At 35.7% G+C, this 19,220-nt stretch overlaps 1 protein-coding gene across 4 annotated transcripts; it reads left to right on the top strand.

Annotated features, from left to right (window-relative positions):
- Positions 1-1,171: 1,171 nt before the first annotated feature.
- Positions 1,172-16,375, top strand: stg (string). Of its 4 annotated transcripts, none has more exons than XM_067760714.1 (3): positions 1,172-1,331; positions 2,657-3,082; positions 11,618-16,375. In XM_067760714.1, exons 2-3 carry the CDS (start codon positions 3,024-3,026, stop codon positions 13,350-13,352), a joined length of 1,794 nt encoding a protein of 597 aa, XP_067616815.1. In that variant the 5' UTR covers positions 1,172-1,331; positions 2,657-3,023; the 3' UTR covers positions 13,353-16,375. The 4 variants fall into 4 exon arrangements, with proteins under 4 accessions (XP_067616815.1, XP_067616814.1, XP_067616812.1 ...); XM_067760713.1 differs by lacking the exon at positions 1,172-1,331 and adding an exon at positions 1,386-1,531; XM_067760711.1 differs by lacking the exon at positions 1,172-1,331 and adding an exon at positions 1,431-1,586 and having other exon boundaries at positions 2,410-3,082.
- Positions 16,376-19,220: the final 2,845 nt, after the last annotated feature.

The following is a 19,220-nucleotide window of genomic DNA, read 5'->3' as shown; positions in this document are numbered from 1 at the left end:
ATCATTTCAGAGCTATTTTGAAATGGGTTTAGATCACGGATACAATAAGGGCCCTGATAGCACTTCTGCCCAATGGTAAATGACGCTATGTTTTAATGGCAGAACAGCCTGCGCTCACACTTCCCCGAAGCATTGAGTCACGTTGCATTTGTTAAATATTTCTTCATCGCCACTAGGTCCACTGGTGGGAAGTGCAAAATTGATAACTGTGTTGCTGACGTGTGGTTATCAAAGCTGCCGATAAAGTGTTCATTGCTTATTCATAGGCTTCGCAATCCTCAATTACGGATAGGGAGGGCATTAAGCCTCACGTATTCCGCAGAAATATTTTGCATAAATAGAGTGTTGTAAAAGTTGGCGGCCACCGTGGTGTGATGGTAGCGTGCTCCGCCTACCACACCGTATGCCCTGGGTTCACACCCCAGGCAAAGCATAATCAAAATTTTAGAAAAAAGGTTTTTCAGTTAGAAGAAAATTTTTCTAAGCGGCGTCGTCCCTCGGCAGTGTTTGGCAAGCGCTCCGAGTGTATTTCTGCCATGAACAGCTCTCAGTGAAAACTCATCTGCCATGCAGATGCTGTTCAGAGTCGGCATAAAACATGTAGGTCCCGCCCGGCCAATTTCTAAGGAAAATTAAGAGCACGACGCAAATTGGAAGAGAAGCTCGGCCTAAAATCTCTTCGGAGGTTATCGCCCCTTACATTTATTTTTTTAAAGGTTGAGCTTCCACGACAACTTGCTGTCTAGAATGACTCCGGCAAGATTGCCCCTCTTCACTATTTTAAATACGGATTCGTATCTGGGCTATCTACTGAATTGTTAATCTTCGAAAATTAGTATAAATACGTATCAACTTTCAAGTATATGGAGAGAAACGGTAACACTGATGGCCACCCATATGATCTGATCTGAAACTGATTATAACGACCGAGGAATTGTTGTTGTTGCTACACTTTTTGTTGCTATTAACATTTGTGAGCAAAGAGGTAAGGCATGTAAATAAATGAAAGGGATCACAGCTGAGTTTGGCAGCGGCGTTGACTTACGAAAGGATATGACGAAGAGGATGGAAGAAAAATCTGCTGACCTTCGAAGGAATAAACGGCGGAATAATTAAAACAACTGTATAGCAAAAAAACAAAAACAAACACAAAATTGGTAAAGATTGAACAGCAGAATTGTGCGTGCAGAGCGTTTGAGCGCCGGAGTGTCAAAAAATATGTATACACAGTTGGTACAATAACAAATATACAGCGGCCATTACGCTAGTACCAAGAATTCACTGTGATAAAAGGCGCAAATTCATCGGGCAAAAACTCAACCTTCATTCTTGTATGCCTTCTTTTTTTTACCAATTTGCATTCTTCTTTATTAAAAATGTTTGACATTTACCATCGTCAACTGCACGCCGTTCTCAGCCTCTTTCATTTCTAGCAGAGATTTTTGACTGGCATTAAGTTTGTGAATTCGTGAATTTTGTGAACGTTTTGCATTTGTTTTATTGTTCAAAGTGTTATTTAATATAATTTAAAGTGTTACTGTGGAATTATAACAACAAGTGTTTTTGTATTTAGAGTTTATAAAAAGGTACATCACTTTTTTCGTTTTAAGCCGTGGGTTAAAGTGTACGCGTGCAGGGCAGTCAGCTGTACGATCAGCTGAGTTGGCTTCAACGTACATATGTAGCTGGCCGAAGCATTCAATATTCCACATGACTTGTCAGAAGAGTGGCGAAGATCTTCCAGAAATGTTCGAAGTCCAATCAAGCAGTAGCCACACACACACGCATGCTTGCATATGTTTGTATAATCCCAATGTGGCGCCATATCCTGCTGTATGCTGCTTGCCTCACGAAAAAAAAAATCATAGCAGCATCCTTTTCTTCATCTTTCGCGCAATTTTCTTCACTTTTCGCTCATATTGCTTGCCATTTCCACTTGTCGGTCTTCCTTTCGGCGGTGCTTTACTTTTGTTTTGTTGTTGTGTTTTTATTGCTATTGCACTCATCCATCTGCAAAAGTCGAGTGATATGTTAAACATGCTCTCATTTTTCCCAATTTTGCTCTCTCCCAGTTTTTTTTGACGTTCTCTACATTGAGTTAAAATCAAAGAATTGTTTTTGTAATGAGATACGAGTTTCACACTCGTTTCCCTTTACATTGTTGTTGGCATGGTAGCAGCACATTTATTTCTCTTTTGATACGCCAGCAGCGAAATTGAGTGAATTTAGTAAAAAGAGCGCCCTTCAAAATTCGTATAAAATGCGAAAGCAGTGCATTGAGTGCATTAGTACGAGTTTTTCCGCTTTGGTGTTTTGGTGTTATTTGGGTTTGCATATTTGCGGTTTGCCGTGCGCCTTGTAGCCATCAAAATTACTAACCGATTTTATGTGGATTAAAAAATTTATTAGTTATTCAAAACATACCATTAACAACAATAATTATGATAAACAACAAAACGGGACTAAAAGCAATATTGAAGAATATACTGTAGTGCGAAGAACAAGAAAAGAAAAATTTACAACAAAACATATGTGGTTTATATTAAGTACTTCAATATGTGGGAGAAGGGCAATAAAAAAACGTAATAAAACTGCAAAGAGATGGACATTTTATTAACACCAAAAATAAATGCAAGAAATTTGTGTGAATATTTAGATAACCAAGTGCAAAAGTTTATTAAAAGCCATTTGGCCGGCAAGAGAAGAAAGGACTGCAATAAAATAGCAAAGTACCTACACATGAATCTGTGAGAAAAAATTTAATTAAAAAAAACATGCAATTTTAAAACTGATGAAGAAAAAGCAGCACGTGAACGTCAACGACGACGACGTCCAGTAAAAAGCGAGGGAGTTGCAGCGTCAAGATAGCGTTTCGAAATTGTGCTGTAACAATTTCATGATCCTGTCCGGCCGCAATATTTATTTTCAAAAAGAAAATTAACGACCGACATCGCCCTTTGGTGTCGCAAGAAGTTTTTAAACCTGCAATTAAGTACAAACAAAATTTATAGAAGAAAATTAAAATGATGTGGGACACAATTGCCGAAGAGAATAGCGGCGATATGGCCATGGAATATACAAAGTAAGTTTCATATAAAAAAAAAAAAAACTTGCATTTGAATGGAGCGATAGAGCATTTAAAGTGTAGAATGGGTTAGTCTAGTTGAGGGGTCGACTGCTAATACGCTACCAAAAATATCGAGAGTGGTGTCAAACGACGCGTATTGTCATCAGTATTAATAATCCGAAGGCGGAAAATAAAAATATTAACTCGTTCAAAAGATATTAACGAAAACCCGAAAAAAGACCCGCGGGTACCTCCGAAACCGGGGGTCGTATCCATAGTATTTTTGCGCAGAACACCTTTCTGAGTTGGCGGCCTTCTGCCGCGCTTATAAAAAATAACCCTGGGCTACGTCCTGCCAAGTCCGGGTGTGTGGTATAACCGTGGCTACCGCCACGGTGATGCACAATTTTTTTTGTGGGTACTAACACAACAACAACCACATGGAAATCGCCAACTTCAACTGCAAATATCTCCGGACAGAAATAAAATTTTTCTTTTCCGCATTCGGATTATTGTTCTCGAGATTAATACGCGTCTTTTGACACCTCACTCGCTATTTTTGGTAGGTTATTAGCAGTCGACCCCTCAACTAGACTATTACCGTAGAATGTTAAGCCAGAACTCTACAGCAGGTGACTGGACCTCCCTTTGGGGTGATTCTTTACTTAAGCTCTCAGCTGTTAAAACTCGTCCTAAGAGATCTGGAGAGGTGTCCAAAGACTCAATTTGGATTGAGTACAACGAATCCAAAAGCAGAAATTGAAATTTTTGTAATAGTCCAAACGCGTCCAGAAATATCAAAATAGGTGTCAAACGACGCCTATTGTTCTCGAAAACAATAAGGTAAATTCAGTCTTAGCGATACAAAACAAAGTATATGGAATTTATTTGTCACACTCCGTGTAAATAAAATGTAAGTTTTCCTTAATGAAGGAAGTCAGCTATTTTCTCACATTAACTTTTCATAACGTTAGTCAAGACAAACAATTAGTAAATTGATTTATGACGGGAGAAGAATCCCTTCGGTTATATGTACATATATCAAAGTGTGCCACGTGATGTTGAACTGGCTGATCCGTAAGGGCCTCACATAGTCTGAATAGGTATGTCCTTATGATTCCGAGTCCATATTTCGTTAGCATAATTCACCAAGACCCTAAGTAACAAAGGTAAAAAAGGAATCAAACTTTATATTTCCACTTACACTACATTCAAAAATGGCATCACTCCGTTGTTAGTGTTTTTAGTCAAGAGTGCTGATATTGTTTTACATGGATTGCGCCTTTTCCTTAGAAGGTTTAACGAGAGGTTAGATTCCACTAAAAAAAGCTACAAACTTGTCTGATTTTTATCGTGGAGCTCTGGCATATGATGTTCATAAGTACAACGTATGTTGGCTTTGATTTAAATATGTTGACCCCATACTGGCGGAAACTTTTTATCTTTTGGACCCCTGGTGTTAATATAATAATTTTGAATGTAATTTATGAACCAGTGTATCCATTAAGACCCTTAAAAACAATATAGGACTTGATAAACCGCCACAACTCTACACCTATATCCGGTCAATTGCCAAAAATTAGCGCATAAAATGAATTTTTAGAAAGAATTGCTCTATTGCGGCTGAGTAGGTAACAAAATCTAACTGACACGTTCTAATTGGAAACGTTTACAAAGCAACAGAGCTACCTGGCCTATATTTGTAAGCTGGAGTCCGTTTCACAAAATATACAACAAGTTTCGTAATAGAAGTTAAACATCTCCTGAAAAATGAAATAGTGAGAAGTGCTTTACTAGACTTGTGTTTTTGTGACAGGAAGCTCTGACCTGCATACATATAATAACTTTCACGTATTTTATAATTTAAATCCCTTGAATACCAATTTATTTATTTATTTATTAGTCTACGAATTTAACAATCAGACTAAATATAGTACGGATTACAGATAAATTACAGAAGCAAACAAATTGAACAAAATTATATTATAAAATATGTATATACATTATTAAATCAGTTGTCGGGATGGACTGTGATGCCGAGCAACGGGAATTGAACATATCAAAAAGAAAAGGTTCTTTTGGCTGCCTTTCCACTAGCAAATTTTATTTTACCAAAAAAATCCCAAAAATTTTGTTTTTGTTTTTGTGGTTATTTTTTATAAAACCATTTCAGTGTTTGAGTTGAATTTTTTAATTGCTGTAATAGCTAAAGAACCCCCAAATGTTTTAAGAATGCTGCAGTAGTGATTTTTCTTAGACCGTCATAAATTTGGATTGTTTCGATACTGAAGGTCCTGGCAAACATGCCATATCCGTATCCATATAAAACATCTGATCCAACCAACCTTTTTGTAATTGGCCAATGGTGGCAGACAACAACGCCCCAGCCATAGTCATACCATATCCAAGCAATTGATTTTTTGTTTTTCGCCATAGCCATAACCTCTAAATCTTTGAGGTGATGAATGAATTCATTAACTTTTTTGATATTTACATTTTTGTTTTGGATACGTTTTGACTGAGTGACTTAATAAGTGTGCAATTTGTTATTTTCTTCCCTTTTATGAAACTATCATATTTTTTAGGTTAAGCCACCATTAATCGATGCCAACAAATATGGTTATAATCAAAGCATTATGACTATGTCAACTTTGCAGGGGTCTTTACGTCCAATTTCCATTTTACTGTATACCTAGACTTTTTCGGAGGTCAGTCAAGTTTTTAACGCAAGGACCAACTATTGTTTATCATTACAAAGATGATGACCGTGTATTTGTTGTGATTGTGTAAAGTTACTCCGATAATTTAAATTTGTAACATAAATCGAGGTGGGATATGAAGTTCTAGCACAAGCCATTTTTAAAGGTTCATTCTTTAATTGCCTTGTAATCCCATGCCTTGCAATTCCCAAAAACCTACCACATAAAAATCAAAAATTACATTATAACTCACACTATATACTCCATTGGAGCATCACACTCCATCCACATTCAACGTTGCCGCTAGTTGCGTGCGCCAAGTTCATATTCGCTAAGTTAATATGCAAGCCAGCCAAACCGTAAGCAATGCTGAACTTGAACTTCATTTCAACGAAGTTGTTGTTATGCCATGTTTACCTTTTTCATAAAGCTACAATCATGACAGCACCACCTTACGTGAGGCAGTGAGTGAGCCCCAACCGCTGACTGGTTGACTGCTTAGTTGATTGGCCAGTCCTTCTAGTCATTTAATAAGCTTTAAAAGAAAGTAAGAGTTCTTTGTGGCTTGTTATGTATTGCCTCTTTTGTTGCAAGTATTCTTTGTATCGTTACACACACACAGTACATAACAATTTTTTCACTTTTATTATTTAATAAATTTTTCTTTTTTTTTTTTAATTTTTCTTTTTTTTTTTAATTTTTTCTTTTGTTTGGCGTTTTACGTATGCATACATGTACATATATGTTTGTATGTCGATGGTAAATTCAACACTTCCGCTTTATTATATTTGAAAGTATTGTTACACACTTTATAGTTGTTTTTGTTGTGTTGGAGATATACAGACTCCCGGAAGTTTTGGGGGAGTTTTATCGATGTTTATAATTCTTTGCTCGACATATATATATCCGGCTAGTATCGGAAACTAGTGCGATTAGAGTACTCGCCCAACTGTCACGGAAACGATTTGATATGACTACTTCAAATCTAGGTCAGCCCTCCTCCGTAAGGAACTAGGCGTCCCCACAACCTCACCTGCAAAATATTCATTTTTGTAACATGATCTATGTCAAGCCGCCCCTTTCCTTCAAGTTCCATGAGGAACTACTGGTCGCCAGAGCCTCGCCTGCTAAATATGTGTATACTTTCATATTTGTAACAGGATTCCCCTCGGGTAGGCGTGGTTTGCGGTTGCGCCTGTAAACTCCTTGAACCCCCCTGAATCGAAGTCGTACCATATAGGGCCTTATGTAAGCCCTCGTCTAATTGCTCTGATATCTGGGCGCAAAATAAAAAACTAAACGTATGTACTTCAAAAAAGACTAAAAAACCTCCAAAGTATATGTATGACGTCCGAGTAGTGCATCAACCCTGGAAGGCGTATTGCAGCAGAATGTAATACTTCTCATAACAAACACCAACCTATTTCAAAAGTACAAAGTCAGTTAAGCGTTTGTTTTTTATTGCAGTAGTTCCATATCCTATGCACGTCGCCACGGGCTTTCGACTGTGATGGAGGCGGTTTACGGTACTCTACATTTGTTTGCATTCTTATTTGCTTCTTTTCTACCTGCTTCTACTTCATCTACATATACACTCCCAACTTCCTTATTAAGTTAACGACCTGGCCTAATAATAATACACATTTCCGCTGCTTCTTGGCATTTTATGTTATTGCGCACAACCTTGATACCTTTAGGTGTTTTTTATATCTCTTAATTTATTTAAGTTTTTTTTTTTACAATTTACAATTTAACTGGGCTCGCACATTTGCTTCTCTTCTTTTCTCCCCTTGCAAGTATTTATGTTGTGCATACAGCGTGACTTAAGAGTTTTTCGTTTTTTGTTTTCATTAGCAATTTGCTTAAAATTCTTAGGGAATTACTTTTATAGTATTGTATGTTTGTGCGACCACAGCCTGACGTAATTGTCGTCACTGCATTTGACCGTATTGCATGTGCATGCATTTACTCGCGTCGTTGGGCATTTTCTTGTTCCTTCCGCGTTCTTACGGGACGGAACCAGCAGTCAGTCAGTCAATCAACAAGCATTTTTCTTTTCTCTTTCCATTTTTCGTACATACTTCGCTTTTTTGTTGTTTCTTATTTGTTTACTGTTGTGTCAATGGCCAAGTCAGGCAACCAGCCGGCCATAACATCTGCGTGTGTTCCAATTGTGTCGCTGTGTGCTGGTGACGTCTCTAATTTTGTACTTACATTGCATTAAATTTAAAGAATTTCATACTTAATTACATAGATATATATTAGTTGCAGTGTATTATTGTATTCAATAATGTTTGTATTCGTACACCAAAAACTTTGTGCTCTGCGCTCAATCCCGCGTCCTTCTTAATAGCACGTCCCCTGCTCTAAACAGCACTCTGCCGGCCCACTTCTTCCACATTATCGATCAATATCAGACTTTATACAGTCTTTCGTTCTTTTTGTTTTGTTATTGTTGTTATTGCATTTATTATTCTTATATTTTTTTGTTGTTCGTTCAATTTCAACGCGAGCTAACATTGCTTGATTATTCTCGTAGAGCTCTATGGGTACAGTACTACTTGAATATTACATTGTGTATGTGATGTGGTGTAATAAACGCTCCTTGTAGACTTGGCTGCTGCTGGCGCATACTGCAGCTGTTGTTGTTGCTCTGCAAAACAACCCTCACTAGCACATGCAATCCATCCTAGCTGGTCTGATTGTGGGTAGCATTTTCCGTTTTAATATGGCTGTGGTGTTCATGTAATAAATGTATGTACCTATGTATGCATGTATGAATATTTACCACCACCGCCGCCTCTAAAAGCAGCACCAGAACCAGCACCAGCTCTACCACTATCGCCAACACCAACAGCAGAGGGCGATCGCAGTCAGGCTATAGTTCCTCGCTATCATTTTACTATTTGATACCATAAAAAAATAAATATATATTTGCTGGTGTATTTGTGTATACGTGTGGATGATTTCAACTGCGCTTGCGTGTCGTCGGGTGGCACACAGTGTGCAAATTTGATAAAGAATGCAGAAAATTGGTTATATCTTTGTTAAGTGATAATAGCCGTGTTTTTTTTTACACGCGTATACGTTTCGTTTGCGCGTGAAAAAAAAAACGCCTATCCTCGCTTAGATAATGCTTAGGAGACCCATCTAGCGGCAGTGGTTAAACAACTAGCTACATCTACAGGGTGTACCGAAAAGCGGAGACACAACCCTCTGTTGTATTTCTGTGTATAACATATAGCTGAATCAGTTGTGATAGATAGTGGACGCGCATAGATACATGGAATTAGTGTAGAGGGTGAAACATGGACACATATTTCAGTTAAAAAAAAAAATAAATGTAAGGCGCGATAACCTCCGAAGAGATCTAAGGCCGAGCTTCTCTTCCAATTTGCGTCGTGCTCCTATTTTTTTTCTACAAATCGGCGGGACGGGATCTACATGTTTTATGCCGACTCCGAACGGCATCTGCAAGGCAGATGAGTTTTCACTGAGAGCTTTTCATGGCAGAAATACTCCCGGAGCGCTTGCTGCCGAGGGGCGACCCCGCTTAGAAAAATTTTCTTCTAATTTAAAAACCTTATTTCTAAAATTTTGATGTTGCTTTGCCCGGGGTGCGAACCCACGGCATACGGTGTGGTAGGCGGAGCACGCTACCATCACACCACGGTGGCCGCATATTTCAGTTACATCTGAGTATAATGCGTATTGAAATTTAGTAGTACTAATTTTATGCGTAGCAATTTCAGAGGTGTATTTAAAGTTTGTCGCTTAGCAGTCCATATAAAGTTTAAGCGTAAACGTATATAGATGTGAAAAAACAAACACAGCTAATAATATAGTTATAGTAATAACTCACAAAAACTTAAAATATAATAGTAAAAAAGTTAAATAACAAAAAAAAAAATTATAGTAAAAAAATATATTTTTTTTTTAAACTTAGAAAACCAGAAATCGAAAACTTATTTGTTTGAGTGTTTTTAATTTCTTTTATTAAGTCTTAAAATAACAAAAAATAGAAATTAAAATAAAATCAAATTTTACATTTTTCTGCTTTCTTATAAAAGCTAAAAATGTAAAAAAAAAAAAAAAATGTTATTAAAAATATTCTTAAATTTATTCTTAATTAAAAATAAAATATTTTTAAATTAAAAAACAAAGTTCTTTAAATACAAAAATTTCAAGATTTAAAATGTTTTTAATTCATTGAAACTTTTGTTTTTGTAGCTTAATTTTGTTCAGTATTTTTTAAATTTAAAAATTTTCTGTTTCCCTCCAAAGGTAAACATATAAATATTTGAAAAAAAAAATAGTATAAGTGATAATGAGTAAATAACTATAAAACATAAATTAATATATATGTAGTACAAATTAAATAAACCTATTTTTGAAAGGTAAAAAAAAAATTATAAATATAAAAACTTCAAAAAATTAAATCAAACAAAAATTATAAAACTGTTATCGTTTTTAATACTTAACTGTTTGTTTTTTATAACTTCTTTAAGTTTATTCGCAATAATTTTTGCTCAGTTTCTTACTTGATGTTTTTTTTTTGATATACATTTTTAAAAATGGTATTATTTTTTTTTACATACTTTTAGTTTCATATAATTTTTACTTTTTAAATAAATTTTAAATGAAAACTAAGTAAATCCCATTTTTTTATGCTAAAGGATTAACAATATAAACAAATAATTACATTCAGGAAAATATAAAAAAATTTAAATTAAGAACAAATTATAAGAAAGTGAAAAAAAAAATCATAAACAAATTTTTAATAAAAATGAATATTCATAAACATAATATAAAAATAAAAAAATTTATTAAAAATATAAAAAGAAATCAATAGAAAAAAGTGATACTTAAAAAGAAAGTATTATGTTTTAATAACAAATAAAAAATTATGAAACGAAAATTAAAAATAATAAAAAATATAAAAACTAAAAAAAAATTGATAAAAATTTGTTTTTATTCTTTAATTAAATTTTAAATTTAAACTTTTCCTAATTTTTCATTTTACTGATATTATTTAAAAAAAAAATTATATTTAGTTATCTTTGATTTTTTTTTTTTACAGCCCTGAAGATGATTTCTAATTGAAATCGAAATATCGACAAAATAAATATATGTATATGTGTGGCCTAGAGCTCGGATATTATTCTTGATATAACTTTTGAAAGGCCGAAAATAAAAATAAAAACAACAACAATCTTTGATTTTTTAAAAAAGAATTTCGTGTAAAAAAATTCGAATACTTTTTTAAAAATGTTCAAAGTGCCTAAGCCTCGTTTCTCACCTTTTCTGATTTATTCTTTTACGAACCTAAAAAACATCAAAACCATACACTGTGCCATCAGCCTTTTCAAGTTGAATGAACCGCCTGCGCAAGCAGTGCAACACACATTTACACATCCAGGCTTGAACACATACATACTATCCACCAGCTGCCATATATGCGCCTGCGCATACTTTCCTCTATTCTGTTTTACTCTGCCCTGCCTTGCTCCAGAGTTGTTTGCCCTACTCGTAGTCGTCCAACTTTACAATTCAGTTCTATTTTGTGTGTCCTTTTTGTTGGTTTGTCGTACATTTTTAACTCGCAAAGCATGCCGCCAACTACGATTTGGTATTACAGCTATTGCTGTACCAACACTACTTCCGAACCACAGAATACGAAAGGATATTATTTTTTGTTGAGTTTGTAAGTGAATATATATACCTGCCGCTGCTGTGCTTATCTATCGCTCCTTGTATTTGTTTTGTTTCAATTGTTTTTTTTCTTTTTTTCTATTTTCAATTTGATTGTTTTCTAATCAAAAAATTGTTCTTCTATTTGTTTTCATTTTAGTTGTCAAATGCAACACGATTTGAATACGGTCGCTGACACCGCTTCCAATGATAACGCTGCTGCCACAACCTCCAATCGCCGCCGACAACATCAACATCACAGTTTAATGATGAATAATAGTTCACTGCTGCATGATATGGCTGTGGATCATCATCCATTATCTTTTTATGATGATGATGAAGGAGATTTAGCACAACTTCAACTACATCAACAACAACAACGATTGTGTCCCACTGTTTTCGGCTCACCAACACAACAAATGCGCTTATTATCGCCAGAAGGTTCACCATGCCGTTTACAAATATTAGAAAAACCTAAAACACCAAAATATCAACAAGACTTTTACAATAATACAAATAATCAGCGTTATCAACAACAAACATTAGCAACACGCCTGCAGAAGCTACAACATATTGATAATGGCAGCACAAGTACGTCTTCACCTACGAAAAGTTTACGCATTTATCATAGCCTATCATCGGGTTCGATGGGTTCATCTTCGATGGAAGATGATTATATGGATCTATTAGAGATGGAAGTCAGTTCAACACGTTCTCCTGCTTCAAATGCTGCGCTAACAAAAATACCCAGCGATTTAGACTCATTATTTATGGGTCAAATTAAAAGTCTACTGTCACCCGCCCACCAACAACATGCAATTGAGCAACACAAGTCACCTTTGTTGGATCAATTGGAACAATTGAGAACACCTGAAATGCGTCGGCCACCAGTACGTCGTTGCTTGAGCATGACCGATAACTATTTGCCAACACCTAAAACCCCAGAGACGCTGCTCAAACAAGTGCAAGAATTGGCAACAAGTCCTTTTGGTACGAAAATGCTAACAACTGAACGTAATATGTCTGCAATCAATTATTGTTTTAAACGTCCTGAGCCACCATCAAAGACGAACTCTCCAGTGCAAATTAAGCGACATCGCGTTGAAGCAGAAAAAGAGAATTTAGATGTCTCGATGTCTATGTCTTTGGCTGCTTTGCCTACGATACCAACGACAATAAAAACAAGTCATCATCACCCGCCTCCCTTGCGTAAGAGTATGTCAATGAATGATGCTCAGATAATGTCAGCGTTAGCACGCTCCGACAGCACTGATGAACCCGATTTAATTGGTGATTTTAGTAAACCATTTGCATTGCCTTTGATGGAAGGACGTCATCGTGATTTGAAATCAATATCCTGCGATACAATGGCACGTCTGGTGCGTGGTGAATTCAATGATGTTGTATCCAATTATCGCATCATCGATTGTCGTTACCCATACGAATACGAGGGTGGTCATATACTTGGTGCTGAGAATTTCTATACACACGAGCAAATAATTGCTGAATTTCTTACAAGACAAAAGACTGAAGAGGCTCAATTGAGAGCGGTTGATAAACGTCGCAATATTATTATATTTCATTGCGAGTTCTCATCGGAGCGTGGTCCAAAATTATCACGATTTCTACGCAGTACTGATCGTGAACATAATACAAATTGTTATCCAACTTTAGATTATCCTGAAATCTATTTGCTGCATAATGGCTATAAAGAATTTTACGAACAACACTCAGAGTTATGTGTACCCATTGCATATCGTCCCATGTTGGAGCCAGCTTACAATAGCGAATATCGTCATTTTCGTTCGAAATCTAAATCTTGGAATGGTGATGGTGGTAGTTTGGGTGGTGCGACGGGACGTTTGAAAAAATCGCGTTCACGTTTAATGCTTTAAGAATAGCTGCTACTGCTGCAAGAGGACGAGCGGTATGAGGCGGTAACAAACAATGGTGTTTGTTGTTGTTTTGATTTAGTTTGAAAAGTGTTGGATTATAGAAAAAGCAATAGCTGCATGTACACAATCAGCGCGTGGTAACAGTTGCCGTGCAGCAGCAGAGTTTTGCATGAACCTGCGTCGTATTCGTGCGGAGTTAGCGTCGTTTAGCTAAAACAATTGACGAAGCACCTACACATGTAAATACTTACATACTCTAAATGATGACCAATTTGCTAGAATAGACGTTAGTTTATTAAAGGGGTGGAAAATGAGTGTAAACCAAATATAAAAAAAAAAAAATTAAAAAAAGTACAAATTCGAAAGCTCAGCTTTTACTTGAATGCTAAACTTATAATTAGAAGAAAACACAAACAAGTGTTGAATTTATAAATAGTTTACAAAAGTTCAGTATAGTAAAAACAAAAAATGTAACTCCCCACTCCTCTCCACAACGCGTTTATTCGACAATACTATGATAAAAACGGCAAAAAATAGAGTAACAGCGCAAGTGCATACACACAAACGCACACGAATGCATTTATTGTAAAAAAATATATATCTACACACATGCTTACACTCTTTTTCTTACATACATACATACACACGCAGTTGCATTGTTAAAAAGAAAAAAAGAAAGAAAAAAAAACAATTTCAAAATGTACATGAAACATTCATACATACTACATACTCAACACAATCCAGTCTTCAACTATACATACAATTTGTTTTTGTTGAATTTTTTTTTTGTTTTCGATGTTTTTACGCTAAAACAATTTTCGATTTTATTTTCTAGCAATTTTTTATATACATACATATTATATGAGAAAATGTAAAAAAAAAATATTTTTATACATATATGCAATGACTGCACTTTTCAAGTAAGTGTGCTTATGTCGCTTTCGCTGTGTGTATGCGTGTTTACATATGTGTGTGTATTTGATGGATGTATGTATACATATATGTATTATAGTATGCAAATATAAAAATTTTATTTGTACTAATAGTAATCCCAAAAAAAATGGTTAATATGAACAAAATGTATGCGTTGCGCATGCGCATTGTGCCGACTACATTGTAAATATGTGTGTGTACTATAAACCATGTATGTATGTAAAATGACACTACGGTTTTCGGAAAGAAAAAAAAGATGCTTAAAATATACCTAATTTATTATTAGCTATGAATAGCTTTAGTTAGCTTAATTTAATTTAAATAATTTAATTTAATTTTGCACGAACGTATGCGCATGCGCACACAAAATTTAAACACAAACACCCACACGTATTTAAATTGATTTAGTTTAATCTATAGAAAATAAAAATTTGTAAACAGTATATATTAAAAAAGTTTATATATGCATACCTGCGAATGTACATACTAATTAGTAGATAAAAACATATATGTATGTTAGTGAAATTCATGCATACATACTACATTTATATACATACAGTATCCAACTTTTATAGTTGCAAAAAATTAAATGTGAAGAGTATGTGAACAAATTCTAAACCTTAAAATTTAAAAAAATTGTGCATTATGATGTTTTATTTTAATTTGTACGAAAAATTGCAATTTAGCAGGAAAATTTTAAGACAAACCACTTAAGAAAACAAAATTTTGAAAAAGAAATGCAATTTTTTTTCAAGCTAAGGTACATACATATGTATAATTTCTAATTTTTTAAATTTTAAAACTGTTTTTTTTTTTTTTTTTAACTAAAGGTTTGTTTAAATTTTTTTCGATTTTTCCTTGTTTAATTTAGAAAATTTGCAAAAACACTTAAACACAATACAACATCGATGTGAAATAATAGATCGGCTATTACAACAAAAATTCGCTTACTTTATAATTATATATGTTAAATATATAAACAAAATACATCAAAATATGTGTATGTATGTATATGTATATGTGCACTCCACTGTATGTACGCACATATGGTACACGCACAACAACCAAACAACCATTCACTCATCCAAACAACATAAGCACCTTCTAAGAAACGCGCAACTCTGTAAGGCTGCAACGACTAAATGAAACATGGAAATATGAAAAAAAAGAAACATGGAAGCATTTCACCATGGCATGGCATGTCGTTGCAGTCAAAGCAAAATTTTTACGTAAAAAGTTTAAAACAATTACGCTTATTTTATGTTTTAAGTAACCCATTTTTTTATTTTTAAAGCATAGCTTTCTTTTTCTTAAAAAAAAAAATTAAAAAAAATACAAAAAAAATCTAAAACAAAAGATAAATGCAATACAAAAAATACAAATTAATATGTAATAATAATATTAAAAAAAAAAATATTCAAAGAAATATATATAAAAAATTTATAAAACCTAAAAACACGGCTTTAATTCTAAAATATTATTTTTATTTATTTGTCTATTTTCCCTCCTTTTTTTGAGCAGCTTGTGGACCTGAAATAAGCGTGATTGTCAAACTTACGACAAGGTGACGACTTTTACTCCGAGAAGTGAAAGAGAAGAAAATTAAAAGTAATATAGATACTTACCAAATATTTTGTAAGCATCGAAGTCAAAGTAATGGCCGCACATTGGAATATTTTAAAAGAACTTGTGACAAAATCAAACTGCTACTCAGATCGTATTTTGTGCTACTCTGCATACAAAAAAAACCGTCCTGAAGATGCCACAAAGCCGAAACCAGCTTTTTTTCAAAGCAAATTTGACAAGGAATGACTGAAGATCATTCCAATATAACTACTTATTTATGTTTTAGCGAGATTTTTCTGAAATATTTTCAGTACTTATCTGGAATATTAATTGAGTTGTTTGATTTTACTGGTATTTTTACTATATTTGTTGACATGTTCCTTCAAAACATCCCACTGTGCGGCGTAGTAAAATGTGTAATTCCTTTTTTCCTGAGGACTCGAAATAAACGTGATTATCAGATGTAATATGACTACTTTTTACGCTATGAACTGAATAAAGAGCAGTAAAAACATATACCTTTGAAGCCACCACAAGAAAGGGTGTTCCTCTTCTGAGAATATAACCGCAGTAAGGCATGCCTGTGGTGGTAACGGGTAACAAACGCGTACAATGAATAAACTTGGTAACAACCCTTAGATGAGGTCTCGTTTCGACCACGGTAAACGTTTAAAGGAGTACAGTTTGATGGCATATACCTAAAATATCCGGAATCTTGCAGGGAAAGGTACAGATGCTTTGCTGGTTGATGATGGAAACCGCTGATATCAGCGCCATTCAGGGACCAAGAAGAACGGGGCAGTGCAGGCGTACAATAGCGCCGTCTACTACGGTGGACTTAAGGAGGGCAGGGCAAGTTGGAGGCACGCTATTGGTTTTGTGGCGAGATTATCAATGATTAGCATAACGGTTGCGCTAAAAACTGACCCGACAGTAGTATTGCCTGCCATTGTACACATCTCGCTTACAGACCTTATGGTCAAATACACAGCGTGAACAACTTAAATAAGGTTTAAGGCTTCGGACAGCTTAAGAATAGGTCGTATGACTATAGCAGTATAGAGTCAACTTATATAGGGCGAGTGGACTACATTATCCCATGACAGAGCTTCCAAAGAGATCTTGAAGCCACAATAGTCGGAGGGTTGGCGCAAGGTTGCGCAAATGGCAGAACGATTTGTCTGATCACTGAAGTGTCTATCAGGCGGAAATTGTAGCAGTAAAGAAGGAGCAGAAGTTCTGGAGTAAGCGTGCTTAAGCTGCAATCACGTTTAAAAAAATGTTGATAGTCAGGCAATAATCTCACATCGTACTTATCACGAATATCCTGGAATGCTAAGAACTTTAGGGGAAGAAGGTAACGAAACCCCCAGCGGGTTAGGGGGTCAGAATATTCCCGCGGTACGTATTCCTGTCGTAAGAGGCGACTAAAATACCAGATTCAAGGGGCTGTATAGCGCAACCCTTCAGGTTGCCGGCGCAATATATGACTTCTCCAAACCCAATTGTCAACCTCACCTATCCGCGGCGAATCCTGTTTCACTAACAGACGAGGCTCTGGCGACCCCAACCTCCTCATGGAACTTGGTGGTGGGGAGGGAGGGAATGGCCTGAAGGTTTAATGTGGCCACACAAATCGTTCCCGAGATGGTCGGGCTAGCACCTTAATGGTGCTGTGGTAGCGAAGCGTACCGGATCTGTATCCGGCAAAGGACCATTACATCGATAACACTCCGCAAAGCATTCGGGGAGCAACCGTATCGCTACAACAACAACAAGGTAACGAAAAGGTCGATGAGTTGACAAAGAAGGGAGCAGCACTCGATGAATCGACGGTGGATGTCCTTAACTGGGGCCGTATCGTGACATACGATCCGTGATCGAATGCAATTACAATATCTCCGAAATGGTGAATCGGTTAAATGAAATATTTGAACTAGAGACAACGCCTACATACTATGGAATATTATAGTTTTTTTTAAATAATTGTATAGCTTCATTTTTATCGCTTCAGTAAAAATTGTTGTCGATACATGATCGTAAGTGACGATACGGCTCCTGTTTTGGGAGAAATCAAAAGGAGACAGGAGTCGCATATGATCCATCAAGCGGGAAAGACGTGATACAACATTAGTCTCACGAAGTTGCTCAGATCTCTTTAGAGAAATCTCACGATGGGCATACTAACTGAACACTGCTTTCTGGCGTTACATGCTTGAAAGTTAGCACTCGTCAGTAACAGCAGATGTAGGAAGTGCGAGTTGCAGGAAGAAACGGTTGATCACGTTCTGTGTTCGTGTTCTGCGCTCTCGGGGTCGAGGCTGCAGCTTCTAGGGGTTGCATTTGCCAGATCTTGGCGCAGCAATTAAGCTAGATCTTATGAAACTGCTAGTATTTGCACTATGGAGCTACTCTATAACAAAAGAACTGGGGTGGCTTTCCGTAATTCGATATCGAACAAAAACGAGTATCAAATAATCGTTTTTGCGTTCCGTAACACAAAATCTCGTCGCGTCGTATTGAACGTTGTATCTAACGTCTACCAAATTAGGTGTCGAATTGCTTTTCGTAAGCTACAGTTTTTAATGCTTTGAGGAATAATTTTAAGCTAAGGAGTCAGCAAACAAACGCTTTTCCCTATTGAAATTATTTTGATGATTCCAATATACTTTCGAAACACTTTTTGATACACGGGAAAAATGTACTCAAATTGAAATACGTAAACCAAAACTGTATCATCGAGCGTTCGATATCGAATTAAAGTATCGAGCTAACGAGTGTCGACTATCGAATTATGGAAAGCCAATCCTGTTACCTTATAGAGGTGTTCAACAAATTCTATGTTATATGCCACTTCAACCAAACGCTGTGGGTGTGTTCTAACTGCAGTTATTGCAGCAGTATTACTTTTAATTAAAGAGCATCACGTTCTTCGGCAAAATTTGGAGAGCAGTGGCAACATCACACGTTCGATGAATGAAATGTTGACTATCTATTGATCATCAGTATCATATCATGGGCAACATAACAATTTTCACTGCCCAATTGCATCACATTCTGGACTGAGTAAAAGCAACACACTATAAGTAGCATTATTGGAAGATTGTTGTAAATATTGAACGGCTCGAACATACCCTTTTGGATGCTGCAATGATAGGGTCCAATCAGTTTGTCGACTTTGGGCTTCAATCTCGCGCTCAATATGCTAGATCGAACATTTAATATATTAATGGCCGGCAAAATCAAATGAATTGATTTATAGAGTGAATGAAACTTAAATTTAAATGCATATGCAAAAATAAAAACGAGACAAAAAGTTTCCGTAAAACTAACAACTCGTTGATACTGTAACAATTTTTCGGGGATCCT

Source organism: Eurosta solidaginis, chromosome 1 (genome assembly GCF_040869045.1).
Source record: "Eurosta solidaginis isolate ZX-2024a chromosome 1, ASM4086904v1, whole genome shotgun sequence".
In the NCBI taxonomy this organism is placed as follows: Eukaryota; Metazoa; Arthropoda; class Insecta; order Diptera; family Tephritidae; genus Eurosta; species Eurosta solidaginis.
This window is presented reverse-complemented; position numbering and strand designations above follow the sequence as displayed.